This window comes from Coregonus clupeaformis, chromosome 23, assembly GCF_020615455.1.
Source record: "Coregonus clupeaformis isolate EN_2021a chromosome 23, ASM2061545v1, whole genome shotgun sequence".
NCBI lineage: Eukaryota > Metazoa > Chordata > Actinopteri > Salmoniformes > Salmonidae > Coregonus > Coregonus clupeaformis.
The window spans coordinates 13540392-13560034 of NC_059214.1; the positions used below are offsets into that span (position 1 = coordinate 13540392).

The following is a 19643-nucleotide window of genomic DNA, read 5'->3' on the forward strand; positions in this document are numbered from 1 at the left end:
GTGTAGCATTGGGGAAAGTAGTGGAATGTGTTAATTGTAGGGGTGCCCATGGGGCTGGGGATCAGAATTGTCCCGTGCGAGAGAGGCAGGTTGAGGTTTCCAGGGTTAGAGTAGTGCAGAAGTTGTCATATGTTGAGGCAGTGAAGAAAGTAGAGGAAGATGGGTCAAGGGTGAGTAGTAGATCTGTACCAGTACAGAGGGATAAAACAATAAGTGATATATGTTTCAGTAAGATTGGAATTTTGGCAATTATAGCAATGGTTATCAACTGTACTGCAGAGATGGAACGTAAGTCGCAGAAAATAGAGGTTGTGGTGGCAGCTGCAGAGAGGTATTTGGGTGTGAGAGACTTGACATCAAAAGAGTTACAGGGTGTGTTAAGTGGTGGTGTCCCATCCTTTTAGGCTGTTGGCCTGAAGTATGACTAAATATATTTAAATAGTGGAGTATGGTATTTATTCTAATTTTTTGTGAGTGCAGTGTTAGATGGTAGGGTATTAGTTATACTCCAGTCTAGTAGGTGGCCATAATGCAACATTTATTGGCTGCCAACCACCGTTAAAACTCATCAAAGAATAAGAAGATACCAAATAAGAAGATGTAGACACGTCGCGCGTGCGCATAACGTGGCGACACACGTCAAACCCGTGGACAGGAGATTGGTCGCAAAATTTGAAGACTTGTTGCGCACATCAACGATTGGAAGGATTTTAGCCAGATGCTAGTAAACTAGGCACTAAAGTCGCTAATAACTAAAAAATGTCACTAGGGAAAGTTTCGGCAAGTTTGTCAATCAACCCCATAAGTGCCAATTCGTGAGTGACGTTATTCGCTGTCTAGAAAATAAAAGGGTATCTAGCTAACGTTAGTGTTGTTTGGCTGTTTGGCTAGCTACAGTACAGTAACGTTAGATGAGCTGACGTTAGCGGTTGTTCTTCGTGACCTGTCTGTCAAACAAGTAGCTAACGTTAACTAGCTAGTTTTTCTACAACTAACTAACAAGTTTTCTACAGCTAAAACATCTCAAACTAGCTAGCTATTTAGCTGGTAGCTATGTATCCAGCTAATATAACGTTAGTAAACGCTAGTTAACAAAAAAATAATCTGCCAGCTAACGTTAGCTGGTTTAGCACTGGCTAACATTAGCTAGCTAGTCTACAGCCTTAACAGACGCTAATTTAGTCCCACAGTCAGGCTAACAACAACGATGTCTCGGAGGCGGCATGACAACCGCAATGGACCTACTGGGTTACTTGGAGAAATTCAAACTCCTATCAATACGGAACCGATGGACAGTATGTACGAGATCACCGGCGAGTTGGGCAGGTGAGCCAATGCTACGATGTCCCCTTTTCAAACGTTATAATTACTTAATTATCTTCTCACATCTTGCACTTCTGACTCCAATGCATCACTGGCCTCTTGGATTCTCGAGCGATAACTCACAATATACTACTAAATAGGCTGGCTAACTAACGCGTCAAATATGACTAGAACTAACGTTATCCCTAACGTTAGCTGTAACATGGCCCCTCTGATAACAATAGTACCAATCTCAGTGTAGTTAGCTGGTTGAATAACAGTTAATACTTTTTAACTACATTTATGCTTGATCTTTGTTTACCAACAACTGTAAATGCCTACCTACAATATAGTTAGCAAGGCAACATCTAAAATTGGGTATCAGATAGATTTGGTGTACCTTGAGTTTCTATTGTTGGATAGGCTACATGTTAGAGGTTGCACCAAATAGGCGAGTCTACAAATACATTTTTGTAGAAAGGCTTTTCTACCAAGATCATTTCGTTTTCTGATATTTCAGGACAATACAAACTTGGTGGACATTTTTTGTTCCATTTTCACACATGATGACCTCATTGTCCCTTTGTAAGTAAATAATGAGCCATCCTCACAAAGCAATGTGGCTATAAGCGCTCTACATGTGCCAAACCTAACCTTTGTTGCCTATCATAAAGGACCCATTATGGTACATCCCATCCCTGGTGTCCCCCACCTTACTAGTGGAGTTCAGGAGGAAGGAAGCAAGGGCATGTGAAAACCAAATTGAGCTCAGCCACAGTTAAAAAGAGGAACTCGACTAAGAATGGCTACATCCAGTTTGTGTGTTTTTTTTTTTTTTTTTGGTCTTGTTGTTGGCAAAGTTTGAAGGGGAGACATTGGCTACATTATGAATTTGTGCCCACTGCCCACACAAAGGTATGTTTGCTCACCTGCTGTCAGTCCACCTTCTGAACTGTCACCTTGCCAGTTAGTAGCCTAATTCCCCCCTTTTGAAGGCCCTCTGATCAGTCTCCCCCCCCAAACACCATTTATTTTATTTTAAAATAATTTAGGAACTCAGTTCGGTGTCTCAACTTCAGTCACAGATAGTCAGTCAATTAGCCCATGCCAGCAAAAAAAAAAATTGCTAAATTAGTTTAGCGGGCAGCTATCTAAACTTGGTATCATGGTCAAAGAACAGGACCCCCATTGATTTTGTTAGTCAGCCTCGCTCAGATATGTTAAAAAAGGCAAACATTTTCCTCTCCGCCACATGGCAAAATGTGTAGAATTGCAGCAAACCTGCTTTAAAACTGCAACATTTTCTCTATAGCCCATGGCAAAATGTGTAGAATTGCACCAAATGTACTTTAAAAATTCAACATTTTTTCTCCGCTGTCAAGATGGGTGCCATTAAAACTTTGGATAAGAGCGTCTGCTAAATGACCTAAATGTCCGTTTTACGTATGAACTGATCGTCTCAAAGTTGTCTCCTCAGAGAAGACTAAAATGACCCAGATAGTGTGTGATGATGAATGACTCAGCCCTCCCTCCATCCTTGGTGCCAGGGGGAAATTTGCGGTGGTGAAGCGGTGCGTGGAGAAGGCCACGGGGAAGGTGTTCGCCGCCAAGTTCCTGCGGAAGCGGCGGCGGGGCCGAGACTGCCGGGCTGAGGTGGTGCACGAGATGGCCGTGCTGGAGGCGGCCCGCAACAACCCTCGTGTGGTCAACCTGCACGCTGCCTACGAGACAGACCACGACATCATCCTGCTGCTGGAATAGTGAGTTATTATGTGAAACTTTTTTATATTGCACTCAATGCTATCAGTTCAATCAGTAACATTTGAAATGTTTGATGTTCCCACAACATCCACTCCACACCGTCATCAGCTTCCTCCACTACCTCTGTTAACTTCGTAAACTCATCTATGTTTCTATTTTTTTTAAATATAGAAACCTATCCATTGTACAGGACAGATGATAGGCTATTTAAAAATCTTAACAGTTTATCATATACCTAAGACTGTGTGATTTATCATATACCGTATAATGTGTGATTGCTAGGGATGCACATTTTGGTACATTTTGCTGCTGACTAACCCACCATCATTAACCGGTCAACAAATTGTTATATTTTTTTCAAAGAGTAAAATGACGTGACCATCAGAAAATACAATGCGTGCATACCAGGAACGGACATTTTTCATTAAGAGCTTAATGGAAACATGCAACAATAGCAAGCCTATCGTTTTACTGTCAAAAGGCTATATCCTATTATTGAGCATGCAACTCCTGTAATGAAGCAGCTAATATAACATCATTTCCAGCATTTGCCTAAATGCAATTCGCGGAAAAACACAGTTCTAAACAGCACACCTAATGCGAGCAGTTACATATGTGACAGAGCTACAAATCTCTGTTAGAACCTTAGAAAGATGGGGAATCTAATACCAACAACTAGGATGGGTTGCTAATATGACTAGGATTGTGCCTTTGGCTTCTGGACAGTGAAAGAAAGTTGATATAAAAACCAATAGAACAGTTGAGAAATTATGGTTAATTGCATGAGGAAGTCTTTATAACATTTCCTCCACATTTCTATGGTTGGATTTTCGCTAGGCTACTTGTAAGACATCGCTCATTATTTGAAGTAAAGTAAAACGTTCTGGTTTCAAACAATTATACTGCCTCAAGCTCACGTTGCAAAGTGTTGGGTGACGACCTGATAGCCTGACTATAGCCTATGCACTCGAATTACGAATGGGAGGTGCGCTTGAATTACAAATTGAGATTGAGAAATAAAAATAGTAGCTCTTTTTAATCGTGGCATCAAGAGTTTAATACGCGATTGCATTTAGAATTATTTGTTGCACAATGACTGGGTTTATAAAAGCACGTTTCACTCCAGTACCAGCTTTTTCCAGGAGGTGCTCTCGCACAGTCTGACAGGTGGTAGGCTATTCCGCTCCTCAAACTAGGCTCTGTATGCTGTGCGCGTGTAATAAATAAGTTGCATGACTAGGGCTGTGGCGGTCATGACATTTTGTCAGCCAGTTATTGTCATGCAAAAGAAAGCTGGTATCACAGTAATTAACCATTAATTTACATAAACATGTTTAGCATCTCCAGGCCTCTACATGTACAAGCTGCTGATGCACTCCTTTGGAACATCTACATACAAATAATAAAAGTATAATAAATCAATTTAATATACTCCATCAAAATTACTCCATTATTTATTCTAGTCAGTTCTAAAGAAACATGATGTGAAGAACATATTTCAGAAGAACAGAATATGAGTTGGCCTGCTGTAGGCTTATGTTATCTGGCTATGCTCCATGCCATAGTCTGTAGGCATGTACATTTAGCAGACAAGATATGCTTATATGTCCCGTGCCATTATTTTATAGTAAGAAGAATATAATTAGCTTAATAAAATAGGATATATTTTTCCCATTACAGAGCGAGTGCACATATGAAGTGGTTGTGTTGAGCGTAAAAGTGATAATTTGAAACAACTCTAAATCTAGCATATAGGACCGATTTTGGCAACTTTAGTTGTGAATGATACAAATCTTAGAATGTCTTCGAAATCAAAACAGTATGGTGCGACTATAGGCTATTGATGATTTGAGAAAGTAGCAAAAAAAAGCTTGCACTCTGTTCCTTGCCTCAGGCTGCACAGCTGTTCTCTCATCAAGTGATCATATTTTCACTCATCAGACTATTCTCAATTTAATCTTGTCTTTACTAATACGTAAAATTTGTTTAGATTTAGAATGGCCCATTATCAAATGTGCAGGAACAGGGGCAGGGGAAAAAATAAATGCCATCTGTATGCACTCAAATAGCGAATGGAGGCGGTGCTTTCCCGCCGATCCATTTTGTAGGCTACTACGGTATTATAGCAGCAGCATGTGCTTATTTCTCTCCATGCATCAACCAATGTTTGAGGAGCATGCTCTCGCTCCCCGACAGGTGATATTCCGCCCAAACTCTGACAGCTTCTAAACATATTATACTAAACTGTTGACAGCCCGTCTGCGCGCTCAAATAAAGGAATAAAGGTGAGCGAGGAGGAGATGGAAATGCATTGCATGGTGTTGAGATATTCTGTATAGCTGAAGGTAGTAATGTGTCACTCAATTATGAAAATATAACAAAATCCCTATTACTAGGCTATTCAATATCAAATATAAATGCACTAATTGTAGGCTAACTGTAAGCCGCCCTGCACAAACAATGAAGCAACCGCATCGTCTAGTAGAGGTTGACAGGGAGTGAAAAGTAATTCCTGTCCTATCTTGTCCAGTTAATTATTTTCATGTACTGTCCTGATCCTGCAACAGTTATATAACCCCAGAACTTTTCTGTCCATTCCCGATTAAAAATTCACTCTGTCCCGTGCTCATTTTTGCGCCAGAAATATATAGGTTATTGTGTTTGTTTAGGAAGTGTTGAAAAAGATTTCAGCAATGCAGTATGCGACTGATATGTGGTTGTCTTACCTGCACTGACTGTAGGCCTAAGTCGATCTAGATAAGACCATATTCTAAATGACCTAAATGTAGATGATTAAGGCTGGAGGATGAGGACAGAGACCCCAGCAGGATGGTCTGCTCAGCACCTGCATAAAACTGTAGCCTACAGCTGAGCACTGCACACATATGAACATTTACAACACATTTACATTTACAACTTGAACATAAAACATAAAATAAAAACTTGAGCGGCAGTACTGCATAAGTAAATCTATTTTTATCACTCTTCACCTCAGATGGCACAGGTTTAGTTAAATACGCAAACTCTTTCCTTGGCTTTAATATTAGTCATGGGTCCTTGGCTGGAGCAAGACGTTGCAATTCCTTCATTGAAGGCTTCATCATTTAGCCTACTGACGTAGGTTGGCATCTGAGGTAGCCTACTGACTGGCTACAACTGGAGCGAGGCGCGAGAGTGAGCTGACAGAAGGGGGAGGGGCAAAAGTAGTTTTTGTTTTTTTGATTTTTGTTCAACTAGACTGTTGATCCTGTCCCAAACTTGACTCTAGAACTTGACTCCCATTCCTGCCAGAATCCCGCGGGAGTCCTGTTCCCGTGTCAACCTCTATCGTCTAGCGCTATACATTCTCTCCCAGACTCATGGATAGACATCTTGGAGCATAGCATAAGGTTAACCAGTCCATCCAGTATGCATAATAATACAGTCCACACTCAAAGCCGATTACTCAAATGTCTTAAGTTTTGGAGTATAGGCTAGACCAATTATGTACCAAAGACCTCTTAAATCAGTTTTGTTTTATGTTTTTCTGAAATGCATAATATGCGGTAGGCTATGTATTGTATAACGGCACAATCATAATTTTAACGCATAAGCTCTAATATGCATGTGAGTGTTTTGAATTAATCATCACCTTAGAAAGGCTGTGCATTTCGTTGTTAGGCTTTGAAACATCCACAACAAACCATGTTTTACACTCTTTCAATCTGCTGTTGAACTTCTTTCTTCAAATTGATCATCACAGTGAGGTGAGTTTTAAAAGTATGATAGGCGTACTGTTTTGATGATAAGTGTTTGATGTCATTTTTGATTGCATTTTCATTGATGTCAGAGTGGTAAGAGGACAATAGATGCCTGAGTACCAGGCCATTAGGACCTGATGGCAAGTTGGGGACTACCAAAGCATGTCCACAGTTCATAAAAGGAGATTACCGTGACTCAACGGTCATGTGGAATTTGATTGTGGTCATGACTCATGACTGCTGGTGTGACAGTAATACAGCCATCTAGGGTTGGGCGATATGGCCATATCTCATCATATCAATCATAGTTTTTTCAAACTTGTGGGCGATCAACGATATATATATATATATATATATCATTTTTTTTAAATCTCTAAATAAGCATTGTAAAGGTCAACTACACTGCATTTGAAACAGTCAGCAATAATCTAATGAATTCAGGGCTTGTGAAGTTATACCTAGGCTAAATATAAGCCTTCCACAACCGTTAGTCCCACTAATAATTTAATTATTGTATCAAAATAGTTTGTCTGTCTATGAAAATGCAATTCTTGTTAAAAATGTAACTACAACCATGCATAATGTACATTCACTAATAATGATAATTTATTGTAGCAGGCATTAGGCTATAGAACATTAACACAGGTCTCATCAACAATCTCTCAAGTCCACGTGCTAGTGATTAGCCAGCTAATCTTTATATTTCAAGTTTAGCCAACTTGGATCTGTTTGCTAGCGAGCACGGTTGAACAGTTGAATTGTTATGAACACCTGTCTGTCTCCAACTGTTTGAAAAGCATGTTAGCCTGTCCAAATCAAGTGGCCTACCTTATTTCTCAGAATGAGAACAAGTTGCCAATTCCTTATATAATTGTGATTTATGCTTATTGCACATTTACAAAACAGACTTGACAGCTAGTATAACAGTCTTGGCTAAAATGTTGCTAGCGGTACGTGACAAACTGAGCATTTATTTTCCAGAATCAATATTCATTGATACTCTCGTTTTAGTAGTGTCTACTCTGCGCCCAATTTGAGTAGTTGAGACATAAAAAGGGTATCGTTAGAAAAGTTAACTTCTCCTTTATTACAGTAAAATAATATCTCAATGTGTTTTGGTGTCCATATGACAGATTCTGTTGGACCAAACCTCAAATGCAAATAGCGAGTTGAAACCGCTTTTAAGAGATGATGTGATCTCTCTCAACTGTGTTGGCGAGAGGGGGCAGGGGGAGGGGCTTGGTGTGTGTGAAAACCATAGGGGAAGAGGCGATGCTAAAATCTGTCCAAATAAGGCCAAATACATTTCTATGGGCTTATTTTGGACCTTAGCTTGTCGCCTGCCTTCCTGCCTTTGGGACAACGATTCCCATTGTTAGGGCGGAGATGTGCATCGATCTCGTCATTATATACAGATTTCTGGTGTAAATGGGATGGTGCACACAGCACAGAGGAGCGAAGGAGACGAGACTAAAAATACAATAGAACAAGCGGACATAAACGCTCATAAAAATGAAAAATAACAAAACCTTGATTCTTGCCATAGAGGCATTTGGAATATCGTGCAAAAACATATCACCCCACCCTACAGTCACCGCAACAGCCCTATACATGATGACTGACGAATACACACACGCCTATTTAATGACACACAATTATGCAAATTAACCTATATACCGATGAGCATGATCGTCAAATGTATTTTCAGAGGCTAACAGGTTAACCATTAACATCCCTAGTGATTGCGCTTTGAACTTCATTGAAACGAGTACTCCTTTACTCTGAATCCAGCAAAACAGAAACTAGAATGCAGATTGGAGATAAGAATGCAATCCACATTGTCCTTGGGTTGGAAAGCTCTGTTGTTCCTAAACCCCACCCTTAGCACTCTTGTGTATTCTGAGAGCCAACTCGAATAGAAACGTTTCCACCCTCCCTGTTTGTTTCATTGAGTTTTGATGAAAGCCTTACTAATCCTTCCATGAAAGCAGAGTGCCTTGTAAGCTCTGAAAGGGATAGTCTATTCCATTGGAAATAGCTAATTATCTGTTGCCAAACTTGAAATGATATGAAACAGGCTTATACACTCATCGGAGTCAAAACGTCCTAGGTTTTATGGATGTAATAATGCAACAAGTTTTTATGATATTTAGCATTAGACACTGTGACAGTACTGACTACCGTGTGTGACAGTGTGGCTGGGGGTGAGATCTTTGACTACTGTGACTGTGAGGAGCTGCTCCCAGAGGGCCAGATCACACGGCTGATCAGACAGACGCTGGAGGGCGTCCACCTCCTCCACCAGACCAGCGTGGTGCACCTGGACCTCAAGGTCTGTCCCTCCACACCTCTTAAATCACACACACAGACTAGGATACAAACAGAAGTGCACTGCGCACACACACATACAACAAAAACACGTACATACAGTCGTGGGCAAAAGTTTTGAGAATGACACAAATATAAATTTTCACAAAGTGCTGCCTCAGTTTTTATGATGGCAATTTGCCTATACTCCAGAATGTTATGAAGAGTGATCAGATACATTGCAAATAATTGCAAAGTCCCTCTTTGCCATGAAAATGAACTTAATCCCCAAAAAACATTTCCACTGCATGTCAGCCCTGCCACAAAAGGACCAGCTGACATCATGTCAGGTGATTCTCTCGTTAACACAGGTGAGAGTGTTGACGAGGACAAGGCTGGAGATCACCCTGTCATGCTGATTGAGTTAGAATAACAGACTGGAAGCTTTAAAAGGAGGGTGGTGCTTGAAATCATTGTTCTTCCTCTGTTAACCATGGTTACCTGCAAGGAAACGCGTGCCGTCATCATTGCTTTGCACAAAAAGGGCTTCACAGGCAAGGATATTGCTGCTAGTAAGATTGCACCTAAATCAACCATTTATCGGATCATCAAGAACTTCAAGGAGAGAGGTTCAATTGTTGTGAAGTTGATTCAGCTGTGGGATCGGGGCACCACCAATGCAGAGCTTGCTCAGGAATGGCAGCAGGCAGGTGGGAGTGCATCTGCACGCACAGTGAGGCGATGACTTTTGGAGGATGGCCTGGTGTCAAGAAGGGCAGCGAGGAAGCCACTTCTCTCCAGGAAAATCATTAGGGACAGACTGATATTCTGCAAAAGGTACAGGGATTGGACTGCTGAGGACTGGGGTAAAGTCATTTTCTCTGATGAATCCCCTTTCCGATTGTTTGGGGCATCAGGAAAAAAAGCTTGTCCGGAGAAGACAAGGTGAGCGCTACCATCAGTCCTGTTTCATGCCAACAGTAAAGCATCCTGAGACCATTCATGGGTGGTGTTGCTTCTCAGCCAAGGGAGTGGGCTCACTCACAATTTTGCTTAAGAACACAGCCATGAATATAGAATGGTACCAACACATCCTCAGAGAGCAACTTCTCCCAACCATTCAAGAGCAGTTTGGTGATGAACAATGCCTTTTCCAGCATGATGGAGCACCTTGCCATAAGGCAAAAGTGAGAACTAAGTGACTCTGGGAACAAAACATAGACATTTTGGGTCCATGGCCAGGAAACTCCCCAGACCTTAATCCCATTGAGAACTTGTGGTCAATCCTCAAGAGGCGGGTGGACAAACAAAAACCCACAAATTCTGACAAACTCCAAGCATTGATTATGCAAGAATGCGCTGCCATCAGACAGGATGTGGCCCAGAAGTTAATTGACAGCATGCCAGGGCGGATTGTCAATAAAAGCCTTTGACACTTATGGAATGCTTGTAATTATACTTCAGTATACCATAGTAACATCTGACAAAAATATCTAAAAACACTGAAGCAGCAAACTTTGTGAAGACCAATACTTGTGTCATTCTCAAATTTTGACCAAGACTGTACACCTCTCAACTCTATTTGCCCCCTTATTCATCTTTACATCACCACCCGCTTATTTACATTAGCATTTTACCAGAACGACTTACAGGAGCAATAAGGGTTAAGTGCCTTGCTCAAGGACATATCAACAGATTGTTCACCTAGTCAGCTTGGCGAATCGAACCAGCGCCCTTTCGGTTACTGGCCCAACGCCCTTAACCGCTAGGCTACCTGCCGCCCCATATATCCCCTGTAAACATGATCACATGCAGAAAGGATTGTGCTGTATACATCTGTATTATGACCCTGCACAAATGTATGTCACCCTATTGGACTACTCCTCCCTCCCTATTTATTTCAGCCCCAGAACATTCTCTTGACCAGCCTGGCTCCGCTGGGGGACATAAAGATTGTGGACCTTGGCCTGGCGCGCAAACTGGGCACAGTCGGAGAGCTCCGAGAGATCTTGGGCACGCCCGAGTACGTGGGTAAGGCAACGTCCATTTAACTTACCTCCAACTTTCCCTAAACCAGTTGCAATTAAGTCTGACATTCTACAATGCCAATGCCGCAAGCTAATGATCTGGCCTCTCTTCTCCCTTGTTATACCTTAGCCCCAGAAATTCTAAACTACGAGCCTATCACCACGGCAACTGACTTGTGGTGAGTCATTTTAATCAACACTATCAACTTGAATGACTGTATACGTGGATGTATGTATGTGCGTGCCTGCCTGCCTGAGGCACTTGTGTGAAGTGTGTGTTTGCAGGTCAACGCGTGTGTGTACTCTGACACATTTGTACTAGCTGTGTTCTGGGTGTGCGTTATTCCTCAGGAGTGTGGGGGTGATAGCCTACATGCTGGTGACGGGTGAGTCTCCGTTTGCGGGGGACGACAAGCAGGAGACGTACCTGAACGTGTCCCAGGTCAATGTGGACTACAGCCAAGAGGCCTTCTCCAGGGTGTCGGAGCTCGCCGTCGACTTCATCCGCAAGCTGCTGGTCAAAACACCAGAGTAAGTGTGACTGTTACCGGCCAGTAAAAGTTCAGGGAATTCGAATGGTAGGGGATGTACTGCTACTGACAGGAAGCGTTGTCACAAATTGTGTTTAGCAATACAGATGATAATTCATTATTTTGTTTTTGTCCTTACTATACCTTTTTCTGTCAATTTCATTTGAAATATTTGACTTTTGGGAGATAAAATTCAGCTAGAACTTTCACCACTTGGTGTTGACCTTGGTCCGTCTTCACCCTCTCTCTACACAGGGACAGGTCCAGTGCAGCCGACTGCATGACCCACCCCTGGCTGTGGCATCAGTACCCAAGTACCGAGCCTGTCACGCCACGTACCCCCCGCGAGAGGAGCAGCGGTAACAAGTGGGCCGCCTCACCCGAGGACCCAGAGGACAAGGAGAACTTCACTTTGGACTCGCCCCACACCCACGCCAAGCGGTTTCGGTTCGAGGTGGAGACGCCTGCCGCCACCAACATTGGTGATGGGGACTTCTGAGGGGGAAAGAGTGACGCAAGCGCACCCATCCCGTGACCTCCCCTTTTTGCTTTTATTGGTTTTATGTAGCAAGGAACCTGCCGGCAACACTGTTGCCTACCCAAGAACTATTCAGTCCTGTTCTGTTCTACCGCCCGCTTGTATCCAGTGCGTCCGGCCAAACCAAAGTTAACCAGCTGACTTTGTGATCTAACGAGTAATAGTATTTTATTGTGAGCTGTTTTTGTCCTTTTCAGTGTATTGTTGTCTTTGTTTTGTCTGGTTAATTTTTGTCCCTGAATTTAAAGAGAATGGGTGGCCAGATGTATCAAAAGGGAAATCTATGCAATACTGTTTTTCCACAAATAGCCTAACTTTTAAGTGGTCTTAGACGCCCCAAAGTGTATTTAGTATTTTGTACTAAAAGCATTCGACAGAACACTGAGCTGTGCAGATACAAGCTAAACCAGTCTATTTGAGGAAGTGAAAGTAAAGTATGTCCTCGCAGTATATGCTTGTTTGCTTGACCCAAGATGTACATTACCTCCCTACTCTCAAACAAGCATCAGCTTTGGGCCATGGTTTACGCACAGTGGCATATTACATTCCATCTGTGACATTCCCTTGTCTAGTTCTCAGGCACTCTACAACACACCCCATCTGAAAACACATAATCATATCATTGAAGACAGGTTTTGTATGCACACATTACCCGGCAATGGCCTGCATAATAAGTAAGCCAACGAGTCACGCTAGTGTCTATTACATACACAGTGTTTGTTAACCAGAACTCTCCTGGGTTAAAATTCCACAGTAATAGAGGTGGTTTAAGAGGGCTCTAAAAAGGTGACTCATGGACAGTTCACACCACACCCATGCTTACTCAAATGTTTCTTCAAAGTTGTCAGTTCCTCTTTAGTCATTGGCTTAAGGCAAACGTGACTGAAGCACTTTCTATTTATCATCTGGGTATTTCATGAATTACTTAACTGGAAAATTACCACGTCCTCTGCCGAGTGTTTGTAATTCCATGTTGTTGTTTTTTTAAGTATAACTTCAACACAACTTTCTGATGTTCACCGAAGTAATCTAATCTACATGTCTTTAATCAGCATTAAAAAGGTATTTTATTTTTCTAAGGCTAGGAAGCCTTTAAAGCTCAATGGGAGTCAGGTACAGTGCATTCGGAAAGTATTCAGACCCCTTGACTTTCTCCACATTTGATTACGTTACAGCCTTATTCCATAATGACAAAGCAAAAACACGTTTTTAGAAATGTTTGCAAATTTCTGAAATATCACATTTACATATGTATTCAGACCCTTTACTCAGTACTTTGAAGCATCTTTGGCAGCGATTACAGCTTCGAGTCTTCTGGGGTATGAAGCTACAAGCTTGGCACACCTGTATTTGGGGAGTTTCTCCCATTCTTCTCTGCAGATCCTCTCAAGCTCTGTCAGGTTGGATGGGGAGTGTTGCTGCACAGCTATTTTCAGGTCTCTCCAGAGATGTTAGATTGGGTTCAAATCCGGGCTGTGGCTGGGCCACTCAAGGACATTCAAAGACTTGTTCCGAAGCCACTCCTGCGTTGTCTTGGCTGTGTGCTTAACGTCATTGTCCTGTTGGAAGGTGAACCTTTGCCCCAGTCTGAGGTCCTGAGCGCTCTTGAGCAGGTTTTCATCAAGGATGTCTCTGTACTTGGCTCCGTTCATCTTTCCCTCGAATCTGAGTAGTCTCCCAGTCCCTGCCGCTGAAAAACATCCCCACAGCATGATGCTGCCACCACCATGCTTCACCATAGGGATGGTGCCAGGTTTCCTCCAGACGTGATGCTTGGCATTCAGGCCAAAGAGTTCAATCTTGGTTTCATCACACCGAGAATCTTGTTTCTCATGGCCAGAGGCCTTTAGGTGCCTTTTGGCAAACTCCAAGCGGGCTGTGATGTGCCTTTTACTGAGGAGTGGTTTCCGTCTGGCCACTCTACCATAAAGGCCTGATTGGTGGAGTGCTGCAGAGATGGTTATCCTTCTGGAAGCTTATCCCATCTCCACAGAGGAACTCTGGATCTCTGTCAGAGTGACCATCGGATTCTTGGTCACCTCCCTGACCAAGGCCCTTCTCCCCCGATTGCTCCATTTGGCCTGTCAGCCAGCTCTAGGAAGTGTCTTGGTGGTTCCAAACTTCTTCCATTTAAGAATGATGGAGGCCACTGTGTTCTTGGGGACCTTCAATGCTGCATACATTTATTGGTACCATTCCCCAGATCTGTGCCTTGACACAATCCTGTCACGGAGCTCTACGGACAATTCCTTTGACCTATGGCTTGGTTTTTGCTCTGACATGCACTGTCAACTGTGGGACCTTATATAGACAGGTGTGTGCCTTTCCAAATCATATCCAATCAATTGAATTTACCACTGGTGGACTCCAATCAAGTTGTAGAAACATCTCAAGGATGATCAATGGAAACAGGATGCACCTGAGCTCAATTTTGAGTCTCATAGCTAAGGGTCTGAATACTTATGTAAATAAGGTATTTCTGTTTTTGCTTTGTCATTATGGGGTACTGTGTGTTGATTTGATGAGGAAATGAAAAATATAATTTAGAATAAGGCTGTAATGGAAGGGAAGGGGTCTGAATACTTTTCGAATCATAATAGATTGTCTCTTTATGGAGGCATACATTCCGCCCTATCCCCTCTTCATTCCATTTCCTTCTCATCTCAGGGCAAATGACCGTTCACTTTGGTCATTACTATTGTGTGCCTCTTTTTACATTTGATCTTTTATATACGTTTTATAGTCTAACCTGATTCTCAATATATTTATATAATGGGATGATGTTTTGTTTGTTTAGATGTACATTATATGTGCATTATTTAACTGGTTTCAGATTGGTTTATTAAGAGGATGTATGGCATATGGTATTGATAGCATCTCTTAACAATAAGCTGTTTTGGGAACAGGTGACATAAAATGGAAATATGCTTTGGTTATGAAGTGGTGAATGTTCGATATGGATTCTTTTTGGGAGATATGTACGGTCCTAGTACCGAACATTTATGACCGTAAAGAACATGAAATTTAGGAAATGGAAGTGCTCTGTTGTTGAGCATGCATTCACATGGAAACCCATCCATCCGTGAACTTATAAAAGAATAACCCATACTGAGAACCCCTTGAAGCATTTCTCATTGAATCTGGAGTGTTATGAAGCCTAACTGCCAGTAGCCCTCAACTGAACATGTCGGTTGTTCAAAAAGGTGCAAAGACTACACATTGTTTTCTTGTTTGTTGTGGGCCTCAAGGTTTCCCAGAGAGATGTCACCGGCCTGGCACACACAATAGCCTTTTGTCTTGGAGAGGGGCTTCTCCAGTCACGGCCAAGCTCTCACTGTATGCTGTCATCCAAAAGAAGAACTGGAACACCACTACGTCATTACAGTGGTTCAGTAATCATTACCCTCCTCGGTTCAAAGACACAGACGCTTGAAAATTAAAACGAAAACACAGAAGTTTGAGGTGCTGCTGACACCAATCGGCAAAAAGGTGGACTTGTACAACTTGATTATTTGTATGAGCTCCATTGGTGTATTGTTTTGTATGCTGAGTATCACAGGAGGTTGGTGGCACCTTAATTAGGGAGGATGGGCTCGTGGTAATGGCTGGAGAGGTGGAATGGTATCAAACACGTTTTAATTTGTTTGATACCATTCCATTTGTGCCGTTCTAGCCCTTATTATGAACCGTTCTCCCCTCAGCAGCCTCCACTGCTGAGACCATTTGGCACAAAGTGGACTTGTACGACTTTATTATATTTGTAAGAGCTCCAATGCTTTTTCATTTTGTACAGCTGTCCGAATGGACTGTGACATACAGACGTCAGTCAAGTGACTGACTGGTCTTTGGGGACTTAAGTGGCCAGTTTGCACTCTACACATTCCCAATTCTCTTCCCATTCCTACATCTTCTCCCACTTTACCAGGGTAATACTGAAGGAAACATGAGTAAAACTCATACCAGTTAGAAGCACAAGCAATAACCCTTAGAAAGAGATGTTTATTTTGCAACTGATAGATTTTTAGCTATACTCAGTTTGATTGCATTTGAAATGATCCATTCTAAAAACAATTTACACTGAACAAAAATATAAACGCAACATGTAAAGTTTTGGTCCATGAGCTGAAATAAAAGATCCCAGAAATGTTAGATATGCACAAAAAGCTTTTCTCTCATTTTGTGCACATATTTTACATCCCTGTTAGTGAGCATTTCTCCTTTGCCAAGCTAATCCGTCCACCTGACGTATGGCATATCAAGAAGCTGATTAAACAGCATGATCATTACACAGGTGCACCTTGTGCTGGGGACAATAAAAGGCCACTCCAAAATGTGCAGTTTTGTCACACAACACAATGCCACTGATGTCTCAAGTTTTGAGGGAGCGTGCAATTGGCATGCTGACTGCAGGAATGTCCACCAGAGCTGTTGCCAGATAATTGAATGTTAATTTCTCTACCAAAAGCCTCCTCCATTTCATTTAGAGAAATTGGCAGTATGTCGAACCGGTCTTACAACCGCCGACCACGTGTAACCACGCCAACCCAGGACCTCAACATCCGGCTTCTTCACCTGTGGGATCGTCTGAGACCATCACCCGGAAAGCTGATGAAACTGAGGAGTATTTTTGTCTGTAATAAAGCCCTTTTTGTGGGGAAAAACTCATTCTGATTTGCTGGGCCTGGCTCCCCAGTGGGTGGGCCTATTTCCTCCCAGGCCCAACCATGGCTGCGCCCCTGCCCAGTCGTGAAATCCATAAATTAGGGTGTAATGAATTTATTTCAATTGAATGATTTCCTTATATGAACTGTAAAACAGTAAAATCATTAAAATTGTTGCGTAACTCAATGGTGCTGGAGGGGATGGCTGCTGTTTTATGGACTCCTAACCAACCGTGCTATTTTGTGTGTTTTTTCGCATTGTTTGTTACTTATTTTGAACATAATGTTGCTGCTACCGTCTCTTGTGACCGTAAATAACTTCTGGACATCAGAACAGTGATTACTCCCCTTGAACTGAACGAGTAATCTTTCTTTAATGAGTTGGACGAGAGGGATTTGCTCCAGGCACCCGACAGGGCCCTCATCCCCTTCATTCGCAGTAGAAAGAAAAGGAGATATCGCGAAGGAGATCGGGTTGCCTGGTAAGGAGCCGGCGAAGAGTGGCTAATCTGCCTTTGCCATCGATACTACTGGCCAACTTACAATCGCTTGATAATAAAGTGGACGAACTACAAGCACGTATATCCTACCAACGGGACATTAAAAACTGTAATATCTTATGTTTCACGAGTCGTGGCTGAACGAAGACATGAATAACATACAGCTGGCGGGTTATACACTGTATCGGCAGGGTAGAATAGCAGCGGCTGGTAAGACAAGGGGTGGCGGTCTATGTATATTTGTAAACAACAGCTGGTGCACGATATCTAAGGTAGAGTATCTCATGATAAGCTGTAGACCACACTATCTACCAAGAGAGTTTTCATCTATATTCTTCGTAGCTGTCTATTTACCATCACAAATCGATGCTGGCACTAAGACAGCAGTCAATGAACTGTATACGGCCATAAGCAAACAGGAAAACGTTTATCCAGAGGCGGCTCTCTTAGTGCCTTCATCAATAAGTGCATCGATGACGTCGTACCCACATTGACTGTACGTACATACCCCAACCAGAAGCCATGGATTACAGGCAACATCCGCACTGAGCTAAAGGGTAGAGCTGCCGCTTTCAAGGAGCGGGACTCTAACCCGGAAGCTTATAAGAAATCCTGCTGTGCCCTCCGACGAACCATCAAACAGGCGAAGCATCAATACAGGACTAAGATCAAATCGTACGACACCGGCTCCAATGGATGTGGCAGGGCTTGCAAACTATTACAGACTACAAAGGGAAGCACAGCCGCGAGCTGCCCAGTGATACGAGCTGACCAGACAAGCTAAATTACTTCTATGCTTGCTTCAAGGCAAGTGACACTGAAACATGCATGAGAGCATCAGCTGTTCCGGACGACTATGTGATAACGCTCTCCGTAGCCAATGTGAGTAAGACCTTTAAACAGGTCACCATTCACAAGGCCGCAGGGCCAGACGGATTACCAGGACGTGTACTCTGAGCATGCGCTGACAAACTGGCAAGTGTCTTCACTGACATGTTCAACCTCTCCCTGACTGAGTGTAATACCATCAAGGGATGTAGCTCAGTTGATAGAGCATGGCGTTTGCAACGCCAGGGTTGTGGGTTCGATTCCCACAGGGGGTATGAAAAAATAAATAATGTATGCACTAAGTCTGCTAAATGACAAAAAAAAAAAAAATGTTTCAAGCAGACCACTATAGTCCCTGTGCCCAAGAACACTAAGGTAACCTGCCTAAATTACTACCGACCCGTAGCACTCACGTCTGTAGCCATGAAGTGCTTTGAAAGGCTGGTCATGGCTCACATCAACACCATTGTCCCTGAAACCCTAGACCAACTCCAATTTGCATACCACCCCAACAGATCCACAGATGATGCAATCTCTATTGCGATCCACACTGCCCTTTCACCGCTGGACAAAAGGAACACCTATGTGAGAATGCTATTAATTAACTACAGCTCAGCGTTCAACATCATAGTGCCCTCAAAGCTCATCACTAAGCTAAGGACCCTGGGACTAAACGCCTCCCTAAATGCTTCACAGAATTCAAGTAACAGACACATCTCAACATCAACTGTTCAGAGGAGACTGCGTGAATCAGGCCTTCATGGTCGAATTGCTGCAAAGAAACCACTACTAAAGGACACCAATAATAAGAAGAGACTTGCTTGGGCCAAGAAATACCAGCAATGGACATTAGACCGGTGGAAATCTGGCCTTAAGTGTGATGAGTCAAAATTTGAGATTTTCTGTTCCAATCGCTGTGTCTTTGTGAGACGCAGAGTAGGTGAACGGATTATCTCTGCATGTGTGGTTCCCACCATGAAGCATGGAGGAGGAGGTGTGATGGTGTGGGGGTGCTTTGCTGGTGACACTGTCTGTGATTTATTTAGAATTCAAGGCGCACTTAACCAGCATGGCTTCCTGCAGCAATACGCCATCTCATCTGGTTTGCGCTTAGTGTGACTATCATTTGTTTTTCAACAGGACAATGACCCAAAACACACCTCCAGGCTGTGTAAGGGCTATTTGACCAAGTAGGAGAGTGATGGAGTGCTGCATCAGATGACCTGGCCTCCACAATCACCTGACCTCCACCCAATTGAGATGGTTTAGGATGAGTTGGACCGCACTCTGAGCGTATTCTGGCAGTCCAGATTGAATTTACTAACACACCCATAGACTTAAGAAGAAAGTTAAGTAAAGTTGCTATTCCTCAAAAAGGTTATTGTACATTTTCTTGCGCTATTTCTTATGTTTCTCCTTAAGCAAAAAGTTAAGAAGAAATTTGATTAT

The 19643-nt window shown here is 42.6% G+C and overlaps 1 protein-coding gene across 2 annotated transcripts; it reads left to right on the top strand.

The window, feature by feature from the left end:
- Positions 1-644: 644 nt before the first annotated feature.
- LOC121536632 (serine/threonine-protein kinase 17B-like) lies at positions 645-12655 on the top strand. Of its 2 annotated transcripts, XM_041844043.2 has the most exons (8): positions 645-815; positions 1191-1326; positions 2850-3062; positions 8997-9135; positions 11015-11141; positions 11268-11316; positions 11489-11668; positions 11923-12655. In XM_041844043.2, exons 2-8 carry the CDS (start codon positions 1208-1210, stop codon positions 12164-12166), a joined length of 1071 nt encoding a protein of 356 aa, XP_041699977.1. In that variant the 5' UTR covers positions 645-815; positions 1191-1207; the 3' UTR covers positions 12167-12655. The 2 variants fall into 2 exon arrangements, with proteins under 2 accessions (XP_041699977.1, XP_045062478.1); XM_045206543.1 differs by having other exon boundaries at positions 645-1326.
- Positions 12656-19643: the final 6988 nt, after the last annotated feature.

What these genes read in the sequence shown, in the direction of transcription:
- LOC121536632 (XM_045206543.1), top strand. Translation starts at nt 1,208, where the DNA reads ATGTCTCGGAGGCGGCATGACAACCGCAATGGACCTACTGGGTTACTT. An exon ending in TGGTGCACCTGGACCTCAAG is followed by an intron (nt 9,136 to 11,014) that starts GTCTGTCCCTCC and finishes TATTTATTTCAG; the next exon opens with CCCCAGAACATTCTCTTGAC. An exon ending in ACCACGGCAACTGACTTGTG is followed by an intron (nt 11,317 to 11,488) that starts GTGAGTCATTTT and finishes GTTATTCCTCAG; the next exon opens with GAGTGTGGGGGTGATAGCCT.